The following is an 18,406-nucleotide window of genomic DNA, read 5'->3' as shown; positions in this document are numbered from 1 at the left end:
TACAATTCCCAGCATGCCTAGAGGCTTTCTTAAACTTCCGGTCTTGTGTCGTATGGTCTCTCCGCCTCCAACCGTGGGTTGCTATGACAACTGCCGTGGAGGCGGTGGCGGGAATAGTAGCGGATCTTTGGGTACTTGCGCGTTTTCGTCCCTCGTTCGCAGCGGGTTTCGCTCGCTCGGGTGAGTCTCTTGGCATTCTTTTCACTCGTATGAAATCGTACATGGTACGTGAATGAGAGCAGTGCTGGGGAGATTCGTCGTGAGTGTGCTGCCCTCGGGCCCCAGGTGCGAGCGGAACAGTCCCCTTGGGGCTCCGCGGTGCCCGGGAGTAGCTGCCGGGGCTTTGGAAACGGCTCTCCCTTTGCTCTCCCCAGCGCTTGGAGCATGGTGATAGATTAGCGGGCTCCACAGCTCTTCGGTTGTTGTTAAGGAAATCCACATCGAGTGACTTCAGATGAGAACTTTAAATTTGTCTTCTTGTTGCCAAGCTTGTGCCAACGGTGGTTATCCGGATGACTGATATTCTAACTTGAGCAAGGAAGTAATGGATTCGGAAAACTAGTTAAAAATATATTAGTCCAATAAAAAAAAAAAGTATTGCCTTATTGTGGGTTGTTTTTTTTTTTTTTTTTGTAACCTTTATTTTCAGGAGATGGAGCAGACCTGTTTTGATCCTGGAGGCTGATCGGATTAGTGCCGCATTACAGTAACACTTTGGCTGCACTAATCCAGTTTCAGGCATGACTCCAGTCTGTTCTGTTTTCTAGACCTACGGGCCGATACAGTAAAGAGCGCTAGGAAGAGCTGCGTTAGTGCCGGGCGCACCCGCTTGCCGCGCACACACAGGTCTATCCAGTACCGAGCGGTAGGAAGAGCTGCGTTAGTGCCTGTGGCACCCGCGGTTGCCGCACGCACAGTGCAGCTCACCTACCGCTCGATCCTGAACACTAATTTTATTTAAATGTAAACCGCGTCCGTGAAGCCTTAGGCCCGCGCAACCCATTTTACTGGATAGAGCGCCTATACAGTATCCTGGGTGCGCGGGCCTAAGGCTTCACGCCACGCTGGTATCTGTCATTTCAAATGTCATTTGAAATGACAGATACCAGGAAGTGAAAAAACCAAAAGCAAAAAGTAAGTCGCTTCGCCGCTTCACTCTTCCCTCCTCCCGGAGCAAGGTTGCTTTTCGCGCCCTGCTCCGGGAGGAGGGAAGAGTGAAGCGGCGAAGCGACTTACTTCTTGCTTTTGGTTTTTTTGCTTCGCCGCTGTCAGTGTCCCCCCTCCTCTCGGAGCAGGGCGCGAAAAGCAGCCTTGCTCCGGGAGGAGGGGGGGCACTGACAGCGGCGAAGCAACGGCGAAGCGACTTTTCGTTTTTTTTTTTGCTTCACTGCTGTCAGTGTCCCCCCTCCTCTCGGCGCAGGGCGCGAAAAGCAGCCTTGCTCCGGGAGGAGGGGGGGCACTGACAGCGGTGAAGCAACGGCGAAGACAGCGGCGGACAGCGGCGAAGCAAAAAAAAAAAACCAAAAGCAATTTTGGTTTTTTTTTTTCAAAAGCGACAATTTTTTTTTTTCCCAAAAGCGACTTACTTTTGGGATCTGTCAAGATCCCAAAAGTAAGTCGCTTTTGGACGCCTGCCAACTTACTTTTCTGAAGCCATCATCAGGAACCCATGCGATCGTAGCGCCTCCCGACGAAGACAAAGATGGCCGCCTGCACGGGGGACGCGTACAATTGGCCGCTCAAGACGTGACGTCACGTCTTGAGCAGCCAATTGAATGCACAGGGGCCGCTTTCCCCCGTGCTGGCAGCCATCTTCCCGGGGAGCAACGATATCTTCTACAGATGGCCGGACGGCTGCAAAAGTAAGTCGGGTCACCTTTTGGTTTTTTCGCTTTTTTTTTGGCTTCGCCGCTGTCGGGTCCAATCGGATGCAAAAGTAAGTTGCTTCGCCGCTGTCATCTCTCCTCCCGGAGCAGGCTGCTTTTCGCGCCCTGCTCCGGGAGGAGGGAAGAGTGAAGCGGCGAAGCGACTTACTTTTTGCTTTTAAGTTTTTTTTGCTTTTTTTTTTTTTTTGCGCTTCGGGAGGAGGGGAGAGGACTGGGGCTGCCCCGGAGACCGGCACCCATGATCGCGGCCGGGGCAGGTGAGCGGGGGCTGGGGGAAAGCTTGCCACCTACCCTGACCCCTGCCTCTACCGCAGGGGTCAGGGTAGGTGGTAAGTTAGCAGGTTAAACGCGCGACAAACGGCAGGGAAAACTAGCGATAGTCGGGGCGCGGGTTACGGGATGCTAGAGAATAGCTAATTCGCTCGTTTGCATGCAATATACATGCCACATGCGGAAGGGGTTGCCCGGGGAATTTAGGACGCGGTAGAAATAGGTTAAAGGGGATCGCAGGAAGGGCTAACGCGGCCGGAAAGTGAGTAGAGAGCCGGTTAGGGACGGGAAAACTGCGGACGCACTTTACAGGATAGACCTGACAGTCCGGCTCACCTACGCTCGACACTGTATTTAAATAGCTTGCAAATGCAAGCCGCGTCCGTGAAGCGTTAGGCCCGCGCAACCCATTTTACTGTATAGGCGCTTTATACAGCGCCTATACATTGAGGTTCAATGGCAGAACGCAAGTCTTCTGCTTTCCAGTTCATTATTCTGCCCATGAGGCCATTCACCTCTCCACTTCTCTTGCTACCACATCATTAGTTGGATGTCTTTTCTTTCCATTTTTATTGTATTAGCTTTCATGTAGCATATTTAAAAACATATGTATTCTTGTGTAATTTTGTTTATATTATTAGTACTCTGTTGTGCACTATGAGCATGATCAAACAGTGTATCATGTTATTGTATAAAGCTGTCCTATCTTAGAGAAAATGAACAAATAGTTTCTGTAATTTAATTACTTTACAACTGTGGTGTAAAAATAAAGCAAACAGTTGCCAAAGGAGATAAATGGTTAGCAGGAACTGTTTAACTTGTCTATGCTGATTTTTTTTCTTAGCTTGAAAACAACATTTGTGAAAACTTAGTTGAAATATAAGAAGTGTTGGAACCTTGCAAGGGTAGTGTTTCAGGACACAGGCACACAGATTTTTTCTTCTGCTAGTGGATGACTAGGGAGATTTGCAGCTTCTGACTAGTTCCATAGAGCAACTACTATTTATTATCCTATGTGACCATGATCTTTGCTGTTAGCCATGTTTCTTTAATTCACCCATCTTGATAGGCATATCTCATTACTTACATGGAATATTTGTGGGGGACTTACTACCTTATACAAAGCTAATCTTGCGAGTCACTATTGCTGCCCCAGCTATGGAAAACTTTCAAATGGACAACTTATGCATAATCCAATATAAAATGAAAAATATACATAGACTAATTTAGTAAGTTATTGACCTTAGTGTTAGTAAATATAGCTACTGTTGCATTCTCTACTGAGTCTCATTGCCTCTATTGCTCTCCCCTCTGATATAGAGCATTTCTTCGTATTTGATGATAATTGATAAACTATGGTGATGGATAAGCAACATATAACAAAGGAAATAGCTATATGTAGAGAGTAAGTGACTTTTTTTGTGATGAGAAAAGCCATACCTTATTATTTAGTTTCATATGTGCTTTTCCAATATATTCATTTTTCCCCTGCTGATTGCATTTTTCAGCAGAGAATATATCGTAGTTACAGATTTCCATTCACTCTGTATAACACTCAGGGACTTGAGAGCAAAGCAGTCCATCTTAGATTATCTTGCAAGAGTTCTAGCCAGCAGAGTTAGTTCTTTAATGGCAGGATGTGTATATTCTTTTTAAAGGGAAGAAAAATGTCATTGTTCAAAGCACGAGACTGGTGGTCCACAATGCTTGGAAACCACGAAGAATTTGATCAAGGCTGCTTGTGTGTGGCTGATGTTGACAACAGTGGCACTGGGCAAGGTAAGCACAGTTAAAGCTTTGACTTCAGTTTAAAATAATATATTTCAATTAATTTGCTTGTATTTCTGATTTTGTGAAGGTATTTAGAGCTGAACAGTAGCTCCAAATAATGTACTACCATAGTTGATGGAATGTTTTTTTGTAGGTATGTTTATTATATTTGCTCTATCTTCTAATATTGCAATTGGACAATCTGTGATTCATAGAATTCTGAGAGTTCGAGATAAAATCTTCCATGTAAACACTGAAAAAACATTTTAAAATAAGCACAAAGTATACTGCAATGGGACTTAAAAGGTATATGGTATAAAATGGGGCATTTCGCTTGTGGACAGCTTCTTCTTAAAAAACAAAAAAACTCTTCCTCTAATATTTCATGTCACAGCCAAACATCTATTGTATTTAAAAGTTATCCTTTAGGAGGACTGTTGACAAACTGCGAGGGACAAAGACTAGAAATTCTGGGTTTTTTGAATGCAAAAATCATGGAACATAAACAAATGAAATAATCCTCCCTCAGCAGTGAAGCAGCTTTATTCATAGATGGCAGATATTACTTCTGTTATAGAGGTTTAAGATCTGTAGTAGGGAGGGAAAGGGCTCAGTCTGTCATCAGATTGGGGAGGAAATACTACCTCATGTCTGTGTGACTTTAGGGTTGTTGTCAGGTGCATTATTTTGGTTTTCTGGTAGGTAGAAAGATGAGACAGGAGTAACAAAATCTTGCATGCCTTCCTGCTGCTGTTACAGTATAGGATGGTGAAAAGGGAAAGCAGGGTTTTGATGCTGAAATGAGCAGTATGGAATCCTATGAGTTTCCAGTTGCTCCATGTTTTGTGTTAGTTTTCAGATCCTTATGACGTTTAAAATAAACTTGTTAGTTTTGCACTTCAAACAATACACAGTTATTTTAGAAGGCTGGTAATTGACAGAAATCACTAAGGAAAGGAGAAATCTGTGGCTTACTTCTTCTGTACCTTTTTCCTGCAGACACAGAAATGAGAAACCCTTTGCATATCTGGCTCTTTGGATCTAAAATGCATTGATAAGCTTTTAAAAACGGAAACATGTTTCTTTAGATATTTAATTCTCTAGCAATGATTAATTCTCCTTCCTTGTCTCATGTTCTGGTTCACCAAAATATGGAACTTAAAAGCATTTCTGATTGGAAGTTGAGCATAAATGCTCCCTATATATACTATTTTAGGATGACCCACTTCTGAGTTTTACAAAAATGATTAGATTAATTTCAATATGGGTGAGACTTACTATCCTTTTTCAATATGCATCCTGCTCAAATGATGTTGTATACACTTGGAATAGGAGTGGAGAAATTACCCAAAGCATGCTTAGACTTTCCACAGAGAAGTCTGACTTGCAAAGAAGTGAAAGGAAAGCCAGAGATCAACATGGATCTATGGCACTGCAGCAGGAATGAAACTGGGCAGACCAGATGAACCTCATGACCCTTATCTGCTGTCCTGTTGTATGCTTCTATGGAATTGGACAGAGCAAAAGGATGGCGGGTAGCACAAGACAACTTTCATGATTTTCCATGAGAGAAAAAAAAAAAGTATGATTTTTCTTCATAATTGGATGAAAGAGACTTAGTCCTGCTTGGAACAGCAATAAATCTATTCTGGGTAGAGGTCCCTGTGATCTGAGTAAAATCAGTTTATTTAAGTTGTGAATAACATTTTGCAGGCAGGGCTGGAGGTGGAACAGAGAGTGCCAGCAAGCTTTTATCTTTTATGGGCCATTTCAAAACAGCATATAAAGCATTCAGGTATTCCTTTTACAATAGATATTTAGGAAAAGCTAATATTTTATCATTTGCCTAGTGAGACCCACATCTTTGTGAGTGAATTGAGCCCATTATGAACTACTGAAGAGAGACAAATGACCCTCATGAAATTTTCTTTCTTAAACTGATATGAGACATTTTGTTATGTCAGCAGCTTGTTTGATGTTCCTCACAGAATGGTTGCATCCTGAGTATATGAAAATGGGATTGAAGTGTGCTCATGGGGGAGTATAATGGTCTAGTGCAGTGTACTGTTGCGTGATAGACTTGGGTTCTGATTTCTAGACATGGCTTTTGCTCATCAGACTGGTAGGAGCTGGGGTTGATGTGGAGGCAGCGTTCACAGTCCTAGGTGGGAGAGACTCTTCGGCATCATGTAACAGTGATGCCTATTAGGGGTCTGCACAGAAAACGTTTTGTTGGGATGGGTTTTTTTGTGTTTTTCCTGTTGATAAGCATGCTGAATTATCCATGCTGCCTGGGATGTCCTTCATTGGCCCTGGGTGGAGCTTCTCTCCAAGATCACAGAGCTTTGACTCTGTGCGCCTGTGCAGATCTTACTGTACTATCGCCATTAGTAGTATAATGGGTACACGATCAATCAAACTGATTGACAGGTGAGATAAGGATGACAGCAGCCAATCAGCGTTCACGTCCGGTCTAAGCCCCGCCCACTCCCTGTAGAAGTGAATGGGGCGTAGCCACACCCCCTCCTGCCTCGCCCCACCCCAGACACCATCGATGCTCCTCCCCCCAATAGAAGTGAATGGGTGGCCCCGCCCACACCCCGGCCCCCAAGCCACATCACCGGAAGTCCACCCCTCACCACCCCCCAAAAACACACCCCCTAAAATGTCATCAGAAAAGGTCCTGTCGCTTTTTTAATGATCAAAAAACAGGGTCCAGTAAATGGTAAACACTTGAGATATAGACAATAAACAAAAAAGGTTAGCTCAAATTCAGAAAGATTATATATGGTTAAACCGGGGAAACCTCTTATAGTGCCAATATTAGGCTAATTGGAATGCCTATATGGCTACACGGTTAGAAACACTAACTCCAACAATTTGGTTGTTAGCTTACTTGTATAATCATTGGATTATAATCATTGTATAATCATTGGAAACCCCAGGAAGACAAGATGATAAATCTATTACTTTGTTTGGCTATCTTGACAGTCCAGTAAAAGTCCACTGTTGTGGGAGTAGATGATGGTATACAACAGAACTGAATGCTATACCAATCACAACTCACGGTTATGAAGCCAAGGTACTGTATATGAAACTTCATGCGATAAATGTCATGATCCCGACACTGCAATGTTTGGAATTGGTTTTCTTCCTCAGGGAGTCACTCTTGAGCATGGATGTACTTATGTGTCTTGGCTGTACTAACACACCTGGAATAATATTAAAAACCATGTAATCTTTGCTATGATGTAACATACATCTATAAACTGACAGCATTCAGATAACATTAGACCTTGGCGTCATAACCGTGAGTTGTGATTGGTATAGCATTCAGTTCTGTTGTATACCATCATCTACTCCCACAACAGTGGACTTTTACTGGACTGTCAAGATAGCCAAACAAAGTAATAGATTTATCATCTTGTCTTCCTGGGGTTTCCAATGATTATACAATGATTATAATCCAATGATTATACAAGTAAGCTAACAACCAAATTGTTGGAGTTAGTGTTTCTAACCGTGTAGCTTTTTTAATGATGCCAGAATTAATGGACTCTGGCTGTTTTTGATGATTTCACCGGAAATACAATACAAAAGCCCCAAAATATGCGCTCCTAGAACATCCTGATGCCTTTTAATGATGTCGGAGCCAGAAGTATGCTTTTAAAATGCGCCCCTAGAACATCCTTACGCCTTTTAATGATGACAGAGCAGGAAATATGCTTTTTTTTCTAGCCCCTCTGTTTTTTTTTTTTTTTTAAAGTTACAAGCTGTTAGGTGGCAGGAAAACTGGCTCATTCTGTTGACAAGGATTTGGTTTTTAAAACAAGTGATTGCTTGGAACTACATGTGGTGAACTGCATGAACTGCAGACAATGTATTTTTTCACACAGGCACGATCAAACTTTGCAAAGACAGGCTTTTTTTGCAAAGACCTGGGACAGGAGTAGTCTATGGGTACGCTGTCACTCAAACCCCCAAGCCAAACCCCCAGTGATGTCACCAGAAGTCCACCCCTCCCCTCCAAGCCCTCGCTGTAGATAGGCATGCCCCAATAAAAGTTACCACTCATCTGGCAGGAAGCTGTGACTCATTCTGTACACAGAGACAGGGAGAATCTTCCCCACACCCCTTCCCTCCTCCCCTCTCTGTAGATACGCATGCCTCAACCCTCCCTGCCCAGACCTAAACCTGAGCAGAGGATAATTGAAAGCAGTGGGGGGTGTAGGTTTGCAATGGTGAAACACAAGGCTTTAGTTTTGTTTTTAAAAAAAACAGACCTCTGTATTTACAGCCATATAAAAAACAAGACTGCACCAGCGGATCTTAAAGAAAATTTATCATGACCCAGGATCTATAGGTAGCTTTGGCGGTATAACACCTCTTTTGCATAGACACGCCCAAACTTGCAAGACCGGATATCGAAGTAAGCATGTGATAGTGATCACTTGAGAACAATCTTCAAGCAGAAGTGTTGTAATTGTTCCTGAAAATGGCCGTGTATGAAACACCTAAGTGGCTTGAAATGGAAATCGTTCAACAGCCAAAACTAAAGAGTTGTCATAAAAGAAAGCGGAGGGCAGAAGAAGAAGAAAGCATTGAGCCAGATTTTGATGAACTACCGTTGGGACAAAAGCTTTTTGATTCGCAGGATCCAGACCTGGTCAATGAAAATACTATGGACTCTGAAGATTTAGAGCTGCACGAAGCTGCCTTGGCTGCCGAAGCAGATTATTTGTTGGAAAAGCTTGAGTGTAAGGTAAGAAAAAATCTCTTTCCTTCTAATGATGCATTTTAGGGGGGTGATGTGTTTGGAAGCTATCTATAATAGAGAGTTTGTTTAGAAGAGGTTATAATTCAATGTTTACATTATGTTTTATAGGAAAATGAAGGATCTTTACAAACAGAAGAATATGGGGACACACCAGATATCAAAATGAACTGTATTTGTTGCTTCTGTCCAAACATAAAAGGACCATCAGATTCAAGCGATCAGAAAAAAAAAAAATCAATCCTGAAGATGTGCACGATTTCAGCTGCTGGAGCTATATAGGATTCCCAAAACCACCGCCGGTGCATGGACTTTTTCGAAAAATGACATTTAGATCAATCGTAAGGGTGGCTGTGTACAGTATTCTTACAAAATGTCTGGCTGGCATACGGTATGAAAATTGCGAAGGCTGTGTTATCGATGAACTGAATCAGGATGATCATAGTGGCGTTTATTGGACTGCCTCTGACACACAAGAAAAATTAAGGACCGCTTGTAACAGGTTGTGCCTAGAACGTGTTTTGAATCTTATAGTATTAGCAGCATATAAAAGAGGCAAATTAAGCCTAAACCATGACGATTTGAATCTTATCATATATCTTATACACAGCGTGAAAACTGCTGAAAATCCTGTTCAAAAACTAAACAGTTTGCTTAAACCTACAGATGAGGTTTTAATGATAAAATATATAAATGCCATCATCTATGGGAGAAAGCACCAGTCCTTTTTTAAAAATGTATAATAAAGCAGTCTTTGTTTGCTAGTAATGTTTTTCTTGTCTGTATTTCAGAAGTATGTATTGACAATGAAATACTTTGTAATATTTTAATAAATTTTGCCATGTGTATAAATTAGTTAATAAAAACAACTAATAAATATATCAGAATTAACAAAAAAAAATGTCAATCATGCTTTAAGGTGATATGGAAGTTTTTGGGGGGGATATCTTATGGTTTTATTAAGTCTCATTGATATCAATGCACAGCCTGTAAAATGTTTGATACAGCAACTATTTCATTAACTAAGGAACATATATTGCAATGAGCTAAGGGTGGGTAAGTTGTTTGGACTCAAGATCTGTAAATGCTTAATCTAATCAGGATGAGACAATGTTTGGAAGGGGAAAAAAAGACCAGGATGACAAGACATTCAAGAGAGGCCTTTCGTTTGTTTTTAGGATTGTTGGGTGGGTGGGGTGAAGGAATACACAGGGGGATGGCTCTTAAAACACATCAGTCTACATTTTTGTAAAGTGCCCCAAGACCTAAGAGGGCATTGGTAACACACTACCTTTCATGAACAAAAGGGGTTGTATATTGTAATGACGTAGGTAGGGATAGTTGTCTGGACTCATGATCTAATCAGGGAGAAACAATGGTCAGGAACCATTAAATCACCAAAAGGTTCAACAGACTGTAGTTTTGTGAAAGGGCTTCAGATCTAAAGAGATATTGATAATACACACACAAGGCCTGTAAATGATAACCCAAGCAAGATCTTCACCTGGAACTGGAAAGAAGCAGCGATGTAAGTGCTGCGATCATTAGACCCGCCCCCCCATGACGTCACTAACATCGGACAGTTAAGACAGCCTCAACACCAGGCGTCGCGCGCCGAAGGGGCGCGACAAAGGGGCTCTCCCCTTTGTGCACCCCTTCGTGCAAACTTTTGTGTATATGTAAAAATTTATATTTATGTTTCCTTTGTTAACTAAGCTGTTTCATTGTATTCGACTAAGGAATTTTTTCCTGCTTTTTCTGTTTCACTGTAAACCGGCATGATTTGCATTTAATGCAAGAATGTCGGTATATAAAAGTTAAAAATAAATAAATAAGAGAACTATCTTATTCTATAAGATGGGTAGTTGTAGCAGATGTCTATCACATGACAGAGAGGCCAGGTAGCTTTTTTTTTTTTTTTTTTTTGGTTCAATACACAGGTTTTGAGGTTTGTTGGTGGTTACGCCCCTAATCATGGTGATAAAAGGGTATAGCCAGTGACCAGAAAAGGTTCAGCAGTCTGGAGTTTGAAACAGAAATGGATTCTTCAAACAAAGAAAGGCAGAAGTCTGTGTTTATTAATAAAATGTCACTTACTAAAAGGAGGCAACAAAGAAAACTGAAAGGTGAGTTAAGTTTTAATGTGTATTTTTTAGATATGATTTTAAAAAACAGTAGTAAAAACAGTGTTTGTTTTATCATTAGAACAGGAAAATATTGCAAAATCAGACACAGATTTGAACATAGACCAACAACAAGAACAGCCTGGATGCAGTAATGCCTCAGAGAAAAAAACAGACCCCCAAGACATTTCTGACAATAATACAAATAAAGGTGAGAAACAGTTTTTCCTTAATGTCTATGCCCCAAATGTCTCTCTTTTTTTCCTTCATAACAGCCAACGAAGCAGAGATCTATTTATGAAGACATCAAAAGGGTGTGTGACCCTGGGTTTTTTATTTTATTTTGTAATTTTTAGAATGTGAAAATGATGCAAAGAAAACTATTTCCAAAAGAAAGAGAAAAGAGGCTGAAGATGCAGATGAAGGTAAGAAGCATTTTGTTATATTTGTACGGGTAAAACGCCAATTAGTTCACAGATGTCTAAAAGAAAAGGTATTACCATGGTTTTTTTTTTTTTTTACATAACAGACCATGAGCAGCATATGCCAAAGAAATCTGACAAAAGACCATACCAAAAACCAAGAGATAAACAAGAGTAAGAATCTATACTGTTATAGTTTAAGAAAATTCTTCTTAAAATAATGTAAAATCAATAAAAAAGTATGAGACCACCCATGTTAATTTTTATTATTTTTAATTTTATACCGTGAAAAGACTACAAAAAGGTCTATTTCCGAAAGAAAAGACGAGAGAGACAGCAACAGACCTGTGCACAGGGAGGAAGTAGAGAAAGAATGTGAAAGCATGTTCTTAGATAATTGTACCGATGACAATGTTTCAGAGGGGATGGTAAATAATTGTATATCAGGGACCTCTGAAAATGCAGCTGTAGAAAATGAACCGGTTAATTTTGTGCAATTTGTGAGAAGGTGGAACCGTGATTTAGAGAAATTTAATGGAGTGCTTTATTCAGAGGAATTTCGTTTTATTAATTTAGATAGAATAGATTCTTTCATAGATGCACAAAATATTGTGAGACAAGGCATACAGCATGTTCTAAACGAAATAAGCCATAACGTTTCCCCCCATGATTATATACAGATACATTTACATTCTACAGGTTTTCATAATTCTTTGTATTCGGGAAAGTTAAACCCTCAGGATTTGAACGCTGATGATTTCTTAGATCAAGTTAGTAAACTCCTGCATAGTTATAGAGAGATACAGTTTGGTGATACATTCCGCATAGTCATTCTTGTTATAAGGAACAGGGGAGGAGGGTCACAAAGGGTTTTAAGGTCTATTCTGTACAGTCAAATCGTACATAAAAAGAGAAGGCATTTAATAGACTTGAATAACACAGGTAATGCCCTATGCTTTGCAGGGAGCCTTACAGCCCTCATGTCACCAATAAAGCTCACAGATGCAGAGCTATTAGACCGTGCTAAAAAACTGCACGCGGAGCTAGGGTGATCAGAACATAAAAAAGTCATGCTAGATAATGTCTCAACATTTGAACAACATTTAGGTATAAACATAAGGGTTGTGCTTTATACAAAAGAATGGGGTTGCTTTAAGACAAAGGACAGGCCTGAATTCCAGAAAACTGTATTTATATTGCTACATGATGACCATTTTTATGGAATCTTAGATGTAAAAAAGCTCTATGGGGAGCGAAACTTCTGTAAATTTTGCCAGAAGCCGTATAGTCACGATCATAATTGTACATTATGGGGCGGATTTTCAGCGCCCTGCTCGCCTAAATCCGCCCAAAACCGGGCGGATTTAGGCGAGCAGGGCCCTGCGCGCCGGTAAGCCTATTTTACATAGGCCTACCGGCGCGCGCAGACCCCGGGACTCGCGTACGTCCCGGGGTTTTCGGAGGGGGGCGTGTCGGGGGGCGGGCCCGGTCGACGCGGCGTTTCGGGGGCGTGTCGGCCGCGTTTTGGGGGCGGGTACGGGGCGTGGCTACGGCCCGGGGGCGTGGCCGCGCCCTCCGTACCCGCCCCCAGGTCGCGGCCCGGCGCGCAGCAGGCCCGCTGGCGCGCGGGGATTTACGTCTCCCTCCGGGAGGCGTAAATCCCCCGACAACGGTAAGGGGGGGGTGTAGACAGGGCCGGGGGGGTGGGTTAGGTAGGGGAAGGGAGGGTAAGGTGAGGGGAGGGCAAAGGAAAGTTCCCTCCGAGGCCGCTCCGATTTCGGAGCGGCCTTGGAGGGAACAGGGGGAGGCAGCGCGGCTCGGCGCGCACAGGCTATACAAAATCGATAGCCTTGCGCGCGCCGATCCAGGATTTTAGTGGATACGCGCGGCTCCGCGCGTATCTACTAAAATCCAGCGTACTTTTGCTTGAGTCTGATGCGCAAGCAAAAGTAGGCTGTTCGCGCGCCTCTTAAAATCTACCCCTATGGTTTCATCTCTGCTTAACAGCAACGTGTATAGACAATGTTGGTGCACAACAGAAATGTCCTAAATGCAGACTGTATTGCCATTCTAAAGAGTGTTTAGAAAGGCATACAGTTCTGGTTTAAAAAAAAGAAGTTGAGTGTTTGCTTAAAATACTGTGTGAAAAATGTGAATCGTACGTTGATAAAAAACATAAGTGCCGGGTCAGACAATGTAAGCTTTGTTCTGAACCCTTGATCGCTGGCGACAAGCATTTGTGTTTTATGCCCCCTATTGATCATGCACAAATATATGAAAAATTATATATTTTATGATTGTGAATGTGTGCAGGAAACAGGCTTTCATGTTCCAAATTATATATATGTAACAGATTTAAACAACACAAGAAACTGGGAGTTCAAAGGTCTTGAGAGTATTTCTGAGTTTAAGATTTTTTGTGACAAAAAGTTCAAAGGATACACCTTCATAGCGCATAATTCTAAAGGCTATGATGGTTATTTTGAAGTTAGAGAGCTTCTAAAGGAAAAGATGGATGTGTGCTTGTTAGCTCAGGGTGCTAAGCTCTTAGAAATCACGATAGAACCCCTGGGTATACGCTTTAAAGACTCTTTAAATTTCCTGCCCATGAAGCTTAGCAAGCTTCCACAAGCCCTGGGGTTTCAAGGCTGTAAGGGCTATTTCCCGCATTTTTTTAACACCAGGGTTAATCAAAATTATGTGGGGCCTATGCCCAGTGTTGAGTATTATGGAGATGGGAATATGATGTCTGGAGAAAGAGAGGACTTTTTAAAATGGTACAGGGACAATCAAAATAACACCTTTGATTTACAAAAGGAGCTCACCTATTATTGCCAATAGGATGTGAACAGGCGTGTGTCTTATACAGAACAGAAATCATGGCTATGACAGAGAGAGAAGTGGTTGTAGAGCAGGATGGTGGATCTAAAACTGTGAAAAGGTGTATAGACCCCTTCCAATATATAATGCTGGCATCTGTGTGTATGGCTATGTACAGGTTTATGTTTTTAGAACCCAAGATCTTTGCACTCGTCCCTCCAGACAACTATCACAGACACACAAAGAGACATTCAACGCCCTCTATACAGTGACTAATGTATACAGAGGCCGCAGAGCAAATACAGATCACCCATGCTCTAAAGGGGGGTGAAAAGCAGGTGGGTCCCTATTTTCTTGACAGTTATGCACTTATTGATGGGGTACCAACAGTTTTTGAATTTAATGGTTGTTTTTTCCACGGTTGTCCGAGCTGTTATAACGATAAAGACCAGAACCCCTTAACGGCTACAACCTTGTGTTTTCTCAATTACAAAACACAAATCAAAGCAGATTTCCTGAAAAGAAGAGGGTTTAAGGTCATAAGCTTGTGGGAACACGAATGGAAGAGAATGGTGAAAGAAAATATCAGGGGCTGTGCAGACTTTCTGGTTAAATCAGGCCTGCCGCAGCAGCTAGTACCCAGAGATGCCTTCTTTGGTGGTAGAACCAATGCTTCATGTTTGTACTATAAAGCCAGACTTGATGAAAAATACATTACTATGATTTTTACCAGCCTCTACCCCTTTGTCAATAAAACCAAGGAATACCCTGTTGGCCACCCGCAAATCATTTTATGACAGCTTTGGTCCCCTCTCAGACTATTTTGGGCTTGTTAAAGCCAAAGTGTATCCACCACGAAAGATCTTTTTTCCCTGTATTACCGGTCCGTGTGAGTGGTAAGCTCATGTTCCCACTGTGCCGCACATGCGCTGACAACAGTCTGCAGGATATGTGCAACCACACGGACAAGGAGAGAGCCCTCGTAGGGACTTGGTGCACTGTGGAGATGAATGAGGCTGTTGCAAAAGGGTATGTGGTTGCTGAAATATGTGAAATATGGCACTTTCAATGTAAATCTGTCAGCCTGTTTTCTGAATACATAAAAATGCATCTCCGTCAAAAACAGGAGGCCTCTGGTTACCCTCAGTGGTGTACTGATGTAGAAAAACAAAACATGTATATATCTCATTTTTACAAAAAAGGTGTAGTTTTAAGGCCTGAACAGGTTAGTATAAACCCCGCAAAGCGTCAAATTGCCAAGCTTTTCTTAAACTCATTGTGGGGGAAGTTTGGTCAAAGAACAAACCTACCTGTTACAAGTATTGTGAGAGATTCTGACTATCTCTATAAGTATTTGTTTTCACCCGAATATGATGTTTCATCATGCAATTTTATTGATGATGAAACAGCCTGTGTGACATGGAAGCATTCAAAAGACCGCAGCGTATTGTCAGGTAATACAAACATCTTCATTGCCTGTTTCACAACTGCTTATGCTCGTTTAGAACTGTACAAACTGCTTGACAGTTTGCAAGAACGTTGTCTGTACCATGATACAGACTCTGTGATATTTGAGTCGTGAGGGTGCCAACGATCCCCCTTTGGGAGATTATTTAGGACAGTTGACGAGCGAGATATCCGCAGACGAGCATATCACAGAGTTTGTATTGGCTGGGCCCAAAACATATGGCTACAAACTATCCAGCGGAAAGATCTATATGAAAGTGAAGGGGTTTACGTTAAATGTAGAACATTGTAAAAAGATCAATTTCACTAATTTGAAAGATCTTGCCTTTGACTATAAAACTGATGCTGTGGACAAGAGTCCTAAAAAGATACAGGTACAACAATCTGGGATCATTAGAAGCAAAAAGACCTGGTCGATAGAGACCGGCCTACTTAAGAAAACACAAAGGGTCGTTTACGATAAAAGGGTGATAAAAGAGGGTTTTAACACGCTGCCTTATGGATACTGAATTTGTGGATGTGCGCTGGAGGCACCCCTTTTCGTGTATTTTAGCCAGACCGTCAAATAGCGGCAAAAGCTTCTTTGTTATAAACCTGCTAGATCACACTGGACGTGTGTTGACTGACATGCCTGATAATATTGTATGGTGTTATAGTTGCTGGCAACCTTTGTATAAAGAAATGTTGTGTAAATATCCTTATTACCTTTATGGATTCTTTGCCTGATCCTGATGATCAACTGTTTCCAACCAATAAAATAAATATGGTTATTGTAGACAATTTGATGACTTCTGCTTGTAAAAGTGATGAAAGTGAGAGAGCCTTCACACAATACGTGCATCACAGAAATCTTGAGTATTATATATATTGTACAAAATGTCTTCTGTCAAGGCAAAGCAAGCAGAACTATAGCCTTAAATACCAAATATATGGTGCTTTTTAAGAATCCTAGAGACAAGTTGCAAATCGCTATTTTAGCCAGACAGATGTACCCTGGTAAGTCAAGCTTCTTTTTAGAAGCCTTTGAGGATGCCACCAGAAAGCCATACGCATATCTCATCGTGGATTTAAATGCTACGACCCCTGAGCGTTACAGACTGAGGACAAACATCTTTCTACCAGAATGGACCACGGTATATTGTGAAAAAACACAGCCCCTCCATAAAAAGAAGTGAATATATATTCTCCTCCCACATGTTTGTTTTGTGTGTGTCCCAGAGAATCATGTCTGCCCTCTTAAAGCGGAACCTAGCCCTTTTAAAACTTTTAGTTCAAGCCTCTCCGCAGCGGAGAAAAGCTATTCTAAAGGCCGCGTCTAACGATTTAGTGGGGGCCATAGTGGAGATCGCATTAAACACTCTGAAAGGTAATGTTCCTTTATCATAACAGCAGATAAACATCTTGAAAAGGAAAAGTCAAGCCATAAGGATTCTGGGTGCTAAAAGAATAACACTTAAGAAAAAAAAGAAGCTGGTGAAACAGTCGGGGGGTGTATCGGGCCTCTGCTAGGATTTGCATTACCACTCATCACGGGCCTTTTGAGCTAAAACACTAATGCAGTACACAGAAAAAATGTATTTAGTGCCTAGTCAACAACTTGATCGTTTGAGAAGCCCTTCAGTTCATGAGGAAAATATTAGAACCACAGCTGCTCAAAGACTCGATGAAGAAATGAAAGGTATATGTCAAAGTTCTGGTATGTCTGAATATGAGAAAGCCAAATGCTATTCAGAAGTGCTACAGCGCTATCTGGTGTTTAACAGACACGGAGAAATGGAAAAACAAAGAATAAAACTGTATCTACCCCTACAGGATGATACAGCAACCTCTGCATTTCTAGAGCACAAAAGCCCCCCAGACCCCATCCTGCAGGAAGTGTTAAATAGCATCAGCATGCACTGTAGAAAAAATGCAGAAGTACTGCTCAATAAACTGTCAAAGAATAAGGACATTGCATCCTAGGAGAGTAATGGGACTTTTGTATACAAGGGAAGCCCTGTAAGTGGCTCTAACCTATTAGACCTGGTTCGTGGAGCTACACAGACCCGTGCTCTTTCACATCGGAGGATACCCAAAGGTTGGGAAGAGTTCATGCAAATCCTGGCAGAATTAAACATGCCCTCCACCATCATGGGTAATCCAGCCAACAGGGATCTGCTGGTACAACTCAAGGAAAATCCTTCTACGACAACTGCTGAAATGTACACAAAGACTATAAAGTGCAAAGACCCCCTTCCCCATAAAAGACATAAAGTACTTGACACAAGCAGATGGTTGAAGGCGTAATTATATCTTTTCAAATAAAAAAAGGCTTTTTAAAATATAGACTATAGACGTTTGGTTTGTTTTTCAAAAAACTCTCAAGAGAGATTGTTTTTATTTAGGATTAGTACAACATTCTTGGTACGGTACGCACATCTGGGGGGCATGAAACAGACAGCGAAAAGATCTAGACATACAATATGTTCTCTGTTGTTTTTTACAAATTGTAAAACCATTTTGTCATTTTGCAGTGGTTCTTCGGAATACATTTTTAAAATATTTTCAAAAGACAGCCCTTTACAGCATTGATGTAGGAAAAACACACAATGGTTACCACAGGTTGTAGATACCGGGTGTTGCAATTGTTTGCTGCTGTATAAAACATCCTCACAATGTTTATTGAAAAAGTTCATAATACTGTTAGGGAAGAACAAGCTATCAGGCTGTTGCCCATAGGAATCAAAAAATTCTCCTGTGCCGTTTTCAGTCACATATATTGCTAACCAGTGTTCTCCAGGAAGGTCGTGGGGGTGGGTATTTACCACCAAGCTTGCAGGTTTCCTTTCTATTTGTACATCAGACAGCCAGTCACTGGGTAGGACGTCTACAAAA

General features: G+C 41.7%; 1 protein-coding gene across 1 annotated transcript in view; it reads left to right on the top strand.

Annotated features, from left to right (window-relative positions):
• Positions 1 to 68: 68 nt before the first annotated feature.
• BBS9 (Bardet-Biedl syndrome 9) overlaps positions 69 to 18,406 on the top strand; it is a 1,052,120-nt gene continuing 1,033,782 nt past the window's right edge. The window contains exons 1-2 of the mRNA XM_029589776.1: positions 69 to 180; positions 3,815 to 3,935. Of these exons, the coding sequence (XP_029445636.1) occupies positions 3,824 to 3,935 (112 nt within the window). The 5' untranslated portion in view covers positions 69 to 180; positions 3,815 to 3,823. The remainder of the gene's footprint in view (positions 181 to 3,814; positions 3,936 to 18,406) is intronic.

This window comes from Rhinatrema bivittatum, chromosome 2 (genome assembly GCF_901001135.1).
Source record: "Rhinatrema bivittatum chromosome 2, aRhiBiv1.1, whole genome shotgun sequence".
NCBI lineage: Eukaryota > Metazoa > Chordata > Amphibia > Gymnophiona > Rhinatrematidae > Rhinatrema > Rhinatrema bivittatum.
Note: the sequence above shows the minus strand (reverse complement) of the source record. Positions and strands in the feature narration are given on the sequence as shown.